General features: G+C 56.6%; 2 protein-coding genes across 2 annotated transcripts; one reads left to right on the plus strand and one right to left on the minus strand.

Moving 5' to 3' along the window:
• Positions 1–4,856, plus strand: INS49_011228 (uncharacterized protein; the record flags this gene model as incomplete). The annotated part of the gene is made up of 2 exons (XM_043171947.1): positions 1–4,695; positions 4,764–4,856. The coding sequence occupies 2 exons, from the start codon at positions 1–3 to the stop codon at positions 4,854–4,856; spliced, it is 4,788 nt and encodes a 1,595-aa protein (XP_043023692.1).
• A 3,611-nt stretch (positions 4,857–8,467) lies between these two features.
• Positions 8,468–10,543, minus strand: INS49_011229 (uncharacterized protein; the record flags this gene model as incomplete). The annotated part of the gene is made up of 1 exon (XM_043171948.1): positions 8,468–10,543. One exon carries the CDS (start codon positions 10,541–10,543, stop codon positions 8,468–8,470), a length of 2,076 nt encoding a protein of 691 aa, XP_043023693.1.
• Positions 10,544–11,010: the final 467 nt, after the last annotated feature.

Below are 11,010 nucleotides of genomic sequence, written 5' to 3' on the forward strand. Positions count from 1 at the left end.
ATGGCCGCCGCCAATGGCACCGCCAATGGCACCGCGAACGGTGGTGCCTCCTCGAGCCCTACGCGAATCCCAATCCTGGGCAACGAGGACATCATAATCAACTACGGCCTGCTCAACAGCTTTGTCGCGCACGACCTCCTCGAGAACACCCCCTCGGCTACCTACGTCCTCATCACCGACACGAATCTCTTCCCTCTCTATGTGCCCTCCTTCCAGAAGACCTTCGCCGCTGCCGTTGCCTCCAAGAATGCCGGCAATGTGCGCCTCCTCACCTACGCGATCCCCCCGGGCGAGAGCTCCAAGGGCAGGGAGACAAAGGCCGAGATTGAGGACTGGATGCTGTCACAAAAGTGCACCAGGGACATTGTGGTTATTGCCCTGGGCGGAGGCGTCATTGGCGACATGATTGGATATGTCGCCGCTACTTTCATGCGCGGCGTCAAGTTTGTCCAGGTCCCCACCACTCTCCTGGCCATGGTAGACTCGTCCATCGGTGGCAAGACTGCCATTGACACGCCCCTGGGCAAGAATCTGATCGGCGCCTTCTGGCAGCCCAGCCGCGTCTACATTGACCTGGCCTTCCTTGAGACGCTGCCCGTTCGGGAGTTCATAAACGGCATGGCTGAAGTCGTCAAGACGGCTGCCATCTGGGATGAGACCGAGTTCACCGCCCTTGAGGAGAACGCGCCTACCATTCTTGCGGCCGTCAAATCAAAGGCAGACAACCGATTGGCTCCCATCCGCCACATCCTCAAGAGGATCGTGCTCGGGTCCGCCCGCACCAAGGCCGAGGTCGTCTCCGCCGATGAGAGGGAGGGTGGCCTGCGGAACATCCTCAACTTTGGACACTCCATTGGCCATGCCTACGAGGCCATTCTCACACCCCAGGTGCTCCACGGCGAGGCTGTCGCCATCGGCATGGTCAAGGAGGCAGAGCTTGCCCGCTTCCTCGGCGTCCTGCGCCCCGCCGCCGTTGCTCGTCTCGTCAAATGTATTGCGAGCTACGAGCTGCCGACCTCGCTGAAGGACGCCCGCATCGTCCGACTGTCGGCCGGGAAGAAATGCCCTGTGGATGTGTTGCTGGACAAGATGGCCGTCGACAAGAAGAACCACGGCACCAACAAGAAGATCGTTCTCTTGTCCGAAATCGGAAAATGCTACGAGCCAAAGGCAAGTGTGGTTGACGACCGTAATATCCGCGTCGTCCTGACACCTGCCATCCGTGTCACGCCTGGTGTCCCTAAGGACCTGAAAATCAATGTGACCCCTCCCGGTTCCAAGAGCATCTCCAACCGGGCTCTCGTATTGGCTGCCTTGGGCGAAGGAGAGGTGCGCATCAAGAACCTCCTACGCTCGGACGATGTGGAGTACATGCTATCTGCGGTTTCGGGTCTGAATGGGGCTACCTACTCCTGGGAGGACGGCGGCGAGATCCTCGTCGTGAAAGGCAAGGGCGGAAAGCTTGAGGCGAGCCAGGAGCCTCTCTACCTTGGCAACGCAGGAACCGCGTCGCGCTTCTTGACGAGCGTGGTTTCTTTGGCCTCGCCATCGTCCGTTTCTTCAACGGTCTTGACTGGCAATGCGCGAATGCAACAAAGACCTATCGGACCACTGGTCGACTCTATGCGTGCCAATGGAGTTGAGGTCAAGTATCTCAACCGGGAAGGCAGCTTGCCTGTCCAGGTCGATGCTGCCGGCGGCTTCGAGGGTGGTGTGATTGAGCTTGCAGCCACCGTCTCCTCTCAATACGTCTCGTCGCTACTGATGACTGCACCGTACGCCAAGAACCCAGTCACCTTGAAGCTCGTAGGAGGCAAGCCCATTTCACAGCCATACATTGACATGACCATCTCCATGATGAGTGCATTTGGCGTACAAGTCGAGCGATCAGCCAAGGAAGAAAACACGTACCACATCCCGAAGGGTACCTACCAGAACCCGGCAGAGTATGAGATCGAGAGCGATGCAAGTTCGGCTACTTACCCGTTGGCTATCGCGGCTACAACTGGCACTACTTGCACAGTTCCAAACATTGGGTCGAAATCGCTGCAAGGCGACTCACGATTCGCCGTAGATGTGCTCCAGGCAATGGGCGCCACCGTGAAGCAGACAGACTACACGACGACGGTGACCGGCCCGCAAATCGGGCAACTGAAGGCCATCCCACACGTCGACATGGAGCCCATGACCGATGCTTTCTTGACTGCCTCTGTGCTGGCTGCTGTTGCCGATGGTACAACCAGGATCACTGGGATTGCCAACCAGAGGGTCAAGGAGTGCAATCGCATTGCTGCAATGAAGGACCAGCTCGCCAAGTTCGGAGTGCAATGCAATGAGCTCGATGACGGCATCGAGGTCATCGGCCGGCCGTACCAAAGCCTGAAGGAGCCAGTTGACGGCATCTACTGTTATGATGACCACCGTGTGGCGATGAGTTTCAGTGTGCTCTCTGTGGTCACACCAAAGCCTGTCCTCATACTGGAGCGTGAATGCACAGGAAAGACCTGGCCGGGCTGGTGGGATGTCCTGTCCGAGTCTTTCAAAGCCACTCTGGATGGCGAAGAGCCAGCGTCAGAGCACGCGCACCACGGCCAAGCACCCAAGCCCCAGTCAGATCGGTCCATCTTCTTGATCGGTATGAGAGGTGCGGGAAAGACAACTGCAGGAGGCTGGCTGGCGAAAACCTTGCGTAGGAAGTTCATCGACCTCGACGAGGAGTTGGAGCGGAGGGTGGGCCAAACAATCCCAGAGATGATCCGTGGTGATCTCGGCTGGGAGGGTTTCCGAAAGGCAGAACTGGATCTCCTTCAGGACATGATGACGAACCGCGCTCATGGCCACGTCTTCTCCTGTGGCGGTGGAATTGTCGAGGCCCCTGAAGCCAGGCAGATGTTGATTTCCCACAAGGGGAATGGTGGATACGTACTTCAGGTGCATCGCGACACGGACCAAGTGATTGACTACTTGCTCATAGACAAGTCGCGACCGGCCTACACAGAGCAGATTCGCGAGGTCTATGAGCGTCGCAAACCTTGGTTCGAGGAGTGCAGCAATTTCAAGTATCACAGTCCTCATCCAGCCGGCTCCTCAGCTGTCCGGGAGGCACCAGTGGACTTTAGGAGCTTCATTGCTGTTATGTGCGGCCACAGCGACCACTTCGAAAAGGTGAAGAGCAAGAGGCACTCATTCTTCGTCTCGCTTACTGTGCCTGACGTGTCGGGTTCCTTGGAGCTGATACCTCGGGTGGTTGCGGGATCAGACGCCGTCGAACTGCGGGTCGATCTGCTGAAGGACTACTCGGCTGAGTTTGTCGGTATCCAGGTGGCTATCTTGCGGGCCACTGCCAAGATACCAATCGTCTTCACGGTTCGAACCCAAAGTCAGGGCGGCAAATTCCCGGACAACGATTTTGAAGGCGCTGCAGCTCTCTACAATGTCGCTTTACGCATGGGATGTGAGTACATTGATGTCGAGCTGACATGGCCGGAAGATGTTATCCAAGGTGTGGTGAGTGCAAAGGGCTCCTCTCGCATCATTGCCTCACATCACGACCCCCAGGGCACTTTGTCTTGGAAAAATGGATCGTGGATACAGTTCTACAATAGAGCGCTCCAGTTTGGTGACATTATCAAGCTGGTCGGCGTGGCACGGAGTCAGGACGACAACTTTGCCTTGGCGAGCTTCAAGCAACGAATGCTTGCGGCTCACGAGACGCCAATTATCGCCATCAACATGGGACCTGTTGGCAAGCTTAGCCGCATCCTCAACGGCTTCCTAACGCCGGTCTCACATCCCGCGCTTCCGTTCAAGGCCGCGCCAGGCCAGCTGTCTGCTGCTGAGATCCGCCAGGCTCTGACGCTGATTGGGGAGCTGGATGAGCGTCAGTTCTACCTCTTCGGCAAGCCCATTGACCAGTCAAGGTCTCCAGCCCTTCACAACACCCTTTTCAAGGCCAACGGCCTACCGCACGTCTACTCTCGGTTCGAAACCGACCATGCGCCGGATGTGAAGGAGCTGGTGAGATCCCCCAACTTTGGTGGCGCCTCGGTGACGAGGCCCCTGAAGCTCGACATCATCGAGGTTATCGACAAGTTGTCGGACGCAGCCAAGACTATTGGCGCCGTTAACACCGTCATACCCGTACCATCTGAAGACGGTAGCCAGCAGACTCTGCTCGGCGACAACACCGACTGGATGGGCATGGTGTTCGCACTCCGCGAGGCCGGCGTCGTGGGAAACATCCGCACGTCCTCCGCAGGGGGGCCTGGAGTGGTGATCGGGAGCGGCGGGACCACGCGCGCGTCCATCTACGCGCTGCACTCACTCGGCTACTCGCCCATCTACGTCGTTGCTCGCAACTCAGCCAGCGTCACCAAGCTGGCCGAGATGTTCCCAGCTGAGTACCACGTGCAGCACCTCTCGAGCGCGGACGAGAAGGACTTTGCCGGCCCACTTCCGCGAGTGGTTGTCAGCACCATCCCCGCAGACCTGCCGATGGAGGGAGGGATGAGCGACATCGTCTCGAAGGTGCTGAACCTCCCTGACCACGAGGCGAGTGGGAGGAATGTACCGAAGAGGACGCTGCTGGAGATGGCCTACAAGCCGCGGCGCACGGACGTCATGGCGTTGGCGGAGGAAGCAGGCTGGCAGACGATTCCCGGGCTGGAAGTCCTCGCTTCCCAGGGGTGGTTCCAGGTGAGTGCACATGCCTGACTTTCTCGCTCACCGAGGTACACGATCGAAGCTGACTACCGACATAACAGTTTCAACTCTGGACGGGGATCTCACCCTTGTACACAGATGCGAGGGAGGCGGTCATGGCTGACGAAGAGGCAGCTTCCAACGGTACCGCGTGATCTAGCCCCTCGGAGGGAGGGATCGAGCGTACGCATGTGAGATTCCCATGATTTGTGGGGGTCCGTAGACTGTAGAGGGTACAATGTCTAGAATCGGATCAACTCATGTTACGTGTCTGTATGCCAGTGTCAGTGTCAGTGCCAACATGGGGCCATCGTCTCTTGAATTTCCACATATGGGATGATCTCCGGGCGACATGGGAATAACATGTGCGCATATACGGGACCGTTCGCCCAGTGGCAACTTATAACCATCATATTGCAGGCCGTCCCATCGATTGAAAGCTGCCACAGAAAAACTTGGACGAGATCGAACAGACGCGACCTGTGCAACCGAGATCTCGAGAAGCTTATCCTGGCCAGAGCTGAGCGGGAGCTGAGATGGGGTACATGATCCGGGGCCGGGAGTCATGTTCAGTTACAATGCATAATTGTGCCCTGACCTACCCTGCCTTGGAAACATAGGTCGACCATAGTTTTGTCTCTCCCCGCCCCCTCCGCCGGCCCCACACCCTCACCGGCCCCCCTTCCGATCAAGACTCTTGTTCTTGAGATCACTTGGGGGGTTAATTGCCGGAGCTGCTTGACTAGGCAGGTACTCTCTGTCGAAGGTTTGAGAAATGGAGACGCAACACAAAACAAGATACACGCGGGGGCGGGGAGCCAAGTGAGGGAAGGATGTCGCGCATCGGGCGGCAAGCAAGGACACGTCGGTGTTTTGCCGGTCTGAAGCTTCTTTTTTTTCCCCCTTATTTTTACTTTTACGTCCTTCCCGCATTCGCATTCTGAGGGAGCTGTCTACGACCCTGTTGTCGTCCGTACGACATAAGTGGGCAGGGGGAAACTTTGCCGAACCAGGCACCCCCCAAGGGTGTTACCAAGGCTGCCAATGATATCAAGTTGGTTTCTAAGGAAACCTGATGCGACTTGTCCGCGAGGGAAAGAGGAAACGAAACGCCGCCGGCAGCCCTGCTCGCCGAGAACCCTTTTGGAGGCGCGGATAGATAGTGATGTGGGAAGTGGGAGGCCAAAACGTGAACGTTGGAGTTGTGCTTCCCAGGTGCGATTTGATTTCCATATGGGCCCCCACATTCATTTCTCTGAACTCTCTCCCCGGGTTTGCCGGCCTCGCCCCGAGGGCAGAGAGGTGTAATGCAGGAATCATTGTGGAACCCCCCCCCCCCATCCCAGCCCAGGTGTCGCACGAAGACCCCCCGGCTGAAGAGTCTATTTCCTGCGCGCTGCGGGAGTGCGTGTTGGTTGTTGTACACGTTATAGAGTTTGTACCAAGTTGAAAGATACTCCGGGCCCGAGCAAGCCACAGCTTATACGGAGCGGGAAATGGCCAGGCGCTGCGCCCCAGGTCAGGTAGGCAGGCAAAACTCGCTTACTTGGACTACGTACGCACTCGTTCGGTCGTTTATTCAGGCCCACTGTTCACTCACGATATCAAAAACTCATTCCGGCGGATGAAGGCGTGCGAATGACCAATGCCAGGAGGCGCATTCCAGGAACAGCCGGCCATGCCTGCATGAGGACCGGTTTGACAGCCCTGCTTGTGAGACCAAGAATCAGGTTAACGTACATACAACTGACATGATAATAATAATAATAAACCTCACCGGTAAGGCATATACACATGTCTAGCACCTTTTTACGAACTACACCTGCATTGCATGCATGCATGCAAAGCCACAAGGACTGCCCGACATCCCCCCACCAGCGTCGGGGACTGGAGGGAAGGGAAAAAGATACGTAGGTAGGGAAGAGGAATTTAGAGTTGGAAGGATTCGGTGTTTCGAAAGTCCTACACGGCACGCAAAAGTTTATTTCAGAGCAGTCGCCAATCAAATCATGTATGTTCTAAGGACCCTGAATCGCTCTCTCCGCTCGCTCGCCCTGCCTTGCTTGCCCATGCTCGCCTTGCCCAGCTTACGCAAGTCTTTGTCTTGCGCCTGTTGTATCCCCCCCCCCCCCAAAAAAAAAAAATTTGCCTTGGAAATCATGCCCTGCTCCCCCCCTAACGATCAACCCCCATCCAAAATTGGGGGGTGTGTGTTACCCGATTCCTGCAAGTCGTCATAGTTGGTGCAGATCGCGGGGTATTTGTTTTTTTGCGAATGCGCCGAAAGCAACCCATTTCCCCGTTCCCATAACGTGAGGAAGAGAAAAATGAAAATGAAAAACAGCCACACAGATCAAGACCAATACCAAAGTGCTGCTGGCCCCAAAAAATGTCGTGCAACCCTGCCCGGTTAATCAAGGAAGCCCAAAACAAAACCCAACCTGGGTGAGGCGCCAATGCATTCTCGTGTGACAGTCCGATACTCCTGCGCGGGAGCACGGAAACATCGAGTCTCTTTTTCTTTTTTCTCTATGGTCCCCTGTTTTCCATTTTGAGTTCCGTGCCAGTTCAAAAAACATCCGACAATCATGATACCCGATTAGCTTCGAAAAGTAACACATGTACAAAATGCTTCAACTAGACACAAGCAAGGGGAAAAAAACCATTCAAGCAGCTGCTCTATAGTTCCTCCAGCACGCCATGCATGACCCAAGTGCACAAATGTCTAGAACCGTGACACAGTCCTTGTGAATAACCGACCCCCTCCAGATAATAGTACACAAATAGTCGCACAAGGTCATATTACGGTGACGTCCCAAGTCCCATTTTTCGTGTTTGAAGTGATGTTGAGGGTTGAAGGGTGACCCAGCCCGCTGGTGCCAGTGAATCGGGACTTGGTGGTGTTGTTTGTTGAGTGGTGTGATAAGACCTCTTTCGGATGGACACAACACGGGACATGCCGTCTCACCCCACAACAAAAATCGATGCAACTGGGGGCATCGAGATGGGTATGACGACGATGATGTTATGGCGCAGAGCGCGTCGGAGCAACGGCCGGGACCGCGACGAGACAGAGCGGAAGGAAACAGGCACCATGCGGTAATGATGTCCTGTTCCAGCATCAGCCCCGTTTCCGGTTCCGGTCCCGTGTCCATTTCCAGAATTCCCATTCCCAGGCCCAGGACGAGACGGGAGCAGACAGGACATAACAATCATGCCGGTATTTTGGAATGGTGTCGGTGGGGTTGCATATGACTTCAGACTGTCGTGCCCAGGAGCGCCAGGGTGCCCAATTTTGGATTCGGATGTCGGGTCTGGCTGGCTGGGTCAGGATGAAGTCAGCGAGGACCCTGATCGGCGACGGCGTGACGTCATGCTGCAGTCGTGCTTGGTCCCTGCGCAGGACCCTTAAGGCAGAGGGATGACGTAGGATGATGAGCCCTGGCATCCACGCGACAGGGATGGGGCCGGATCCCCGCTGCCCACCCTGGCGTAGCGCCTGCAGCACGCATTGCGGAAGAGCCTCCCCCCACCCTCCATCTCCCAACCACATGACGCCAATGTCGTCAAAGAATCTTCGACGCTGCGGTCATCGACTCAGAGCCCGTCCAATGCGCGCCCATGCCTAGCCCACCCTTCCTGTCAGGGTGGGTGTGTCTTTATCACTGCGGTTCGTCTTGTGCAACTACCCGTGCGTAGTAATGAGAGTGCCGTCAAGCGCGCCTGTTCGCACCATAAGGCGGACAGGAACACCGTCCGGCGCAACTCAGCTGGTCGCCCCACCCCTCTTGCGGTGCTTGCCAGGGAATTCCAGGTCTGGGTGGCAGACGCGGTAGTGCCGGGTAAGCGCGTCGGCGCGGCTGAAAGTCTTCTCCTCGGTGCACACATCGCACCGGACCTTTTGCTTCCGTGCGTTGTGAATAGTGTCCTCGTGCCGCGTCAGGTCGTAGGGTCGTGAGAATACCGTGTTGCATGGCTTGCCAGTGCTCGGGTTAATGCGCTCGCATTTGTGAGGTCCCGCTTGCGTGTTCAGGAAGGTGGTTGGTACCGCCTCTGGCCTGCGCAGACCGTTCAGGCCATGAGCTTGGCGGTGCCCCTCACGCTTGTGCTTCTGAAGCAAGGTTGGCGACTCAAATCTCATCGTGCAACCATGGTACGTGCATGTGTATGTGCCGCCATCCGCGCCAACTGCGTCCGGCCTCTGGGGGCTGCCCAGTGCCGTCGACACAGGTGATGCAGATGTGCTCGAGCTAAGCCGAGAGGATACCGAGTAAGACCCGTTGCTGACAGACGGCAAGCTGCTCTGTTGCCTGTGCTTTGCGACGAATGGATACTGCTGTGGTAGCTGCATTCCTCCTGAGGACAGCTGAGACGTCAGGTAGTTGTCAAACGAGGTGTCGAGCGACAAAGCGCCGAAATTGTTGCTTTGAGGGGTGGCCTTCGACATCTGGTTCGCATCGAATCCAGTCGAGTCTTGAGACGAGAACAACGGGAAGTTGTTGTTGTTATCCCCATCGTTGAACTCCAAGACTGCATCCTTGGGCGAAATGGTCTGTGGCGTGCCGGTGCTGGTGCTGGGCTGGGCCATAGCCTGGCGCAAGGCCTGAGCCGCATCCTGCTCCGCCTTTCTCTTCTCCCTCATGTGCTGAGCAGTGTTGAAGCGCATGTTGGGAGTCTGATTAGGGAAGTCCTGAGCGGGTGCGGGTGCCAAGGGGGAACCCTGGCGGAAAGGCGAGCGGCCTCTTGATATTGAGATCGGGGAATGTGTTGCGCTGAGATGTTGGCTGTTGGCGGCCTGCAGCCGCTGCGCGAATACCTCATGATTTGGCGACATTGTGGTTTGGCTGGGCTGAGATGGCGACATAGAAGTGATTGAGAAGTTAGGGTTGTACAACTCGTCGCTGTAGATATCGGTCATGGTACGGTCCAACTTGGGGACAGTATGGATGGCTGTTTGATTAAAGAAAGGTAAGCCTGTGTTCTCGTCGACATCATTCAGGAAGTCGGCCAGGATATAGTCCTCACCAGGTTTTCGCCTCCTGTCTTCTTCTGGCTCCGGGGCAGCCGGTGTGACTGGTGAGTCACTTGCGACAGAACTCGCCACTGACACGGGACGTGAGTTGGTCGAGCCGCCGCTAGGGAAATCTGGAGGAGGCAGGAGGCCGCTGCGGTCACCTCGCTGCCGTTGTGGTGCGAGCATGTTTGCGTAATTGTGAACCGACGTAGAATCAGACGAGTAGGGCATATTTGTGTAGAAGGTGTCGTGGGTGGTTGGATTTGGTGCCTTGGCGGCGAGGTGGTAGGTCTGATCATCGGCCATGGGCAGGCCGTGGTAGGATTCGCCAGACTCGTTGATGGCGATCTGTGGATTTGTCGAGTTGAACGAGAAAGGCGAGGCCGGCCCAAGGGACCCGAGCGACGAGAGCGAGGACTCGCGCTGGTGCATGTTCCTGTGGCTGTTCTTTGCTGGGAACTGGCTGTTATCGCCCAGCCAGGAATCTGCGTACATCATGTTGACGGAAGGCAAAGCCTGTGCCTGGGCCTGGGCCTGGGTGGAGGGTGCCGAGAATCTGAACAGGTCACCCTGAGGTGTTCGCGGGACGCTTGCGGCGGGCACGCTATCGAAAGCCGACAGCGGGAACTGAGAGATCGACTGAGGCGACGAAGAGGCGCTTTGCGACTGGGTCTCGGAGTCGATATCAAGAATCGGGTCTGAAGAGGTGGCGGTGGTGTTGGGAAGAAAGGCGGACAGCCGTGGGTTTTGCTGTGTGTAGTATCGCTGTCGTTGATGCGAGGAGAGACTGTTATTATATGTTGAACTGTTTGGGGCTAACCACATCATCACGGCGGGTTATATGGGTAGGTTGTCCTTGGGTTTTGTCGAAATAACGAGTTCGAGGGGGGAGTGGCGAATTTAAGGTTGGCCAGTGCCATTGTGGTGACGGGGAGTTTGTATATATAGAGGGAATGGGGGATAAGGGCGTGGGCCGAGTTTGTAAGATGTGGTATGTCGTAAGTGCAGGAAACGGGAAGGAGGCACCCTTGTCGCCCGAGCCGGGATTCGAAGGTACGTACCCAAGTACCTACGTACAGAGGGTGTGTGTGTGGACATGGTGCATTGTCTCCCACACGGACCTGGTGAGGCCCCCTAACCCCCCCGGGAGAAGGACCGGATTTACTGTCATAGGCACCGAATGACAATTTGGCCGCTAGAGGCCTGCGGGGAGCTAAGCCCAAAGGGGTAGTACCCATGGGGAGCCATACGAGCTCGCTAACCTGATTTGACTTTGAGTAAGCCATGCAAGCGTG

Source organism: Diaporthe citri (genome assembly GCF_014595645.1).
Source record: "Diaporthe citri strain NFHF-8-4 chromosome Unknown scaffold_5, whole genome shotgun sequence".
In the NCBI taxonomy this organism is placed as follows: Eukaryota; Fungi; Ascomycota; class Sordariomycetes; order Diaporthales; family Diaporthaceae; genus Diaporthe; species Diaporthe citri.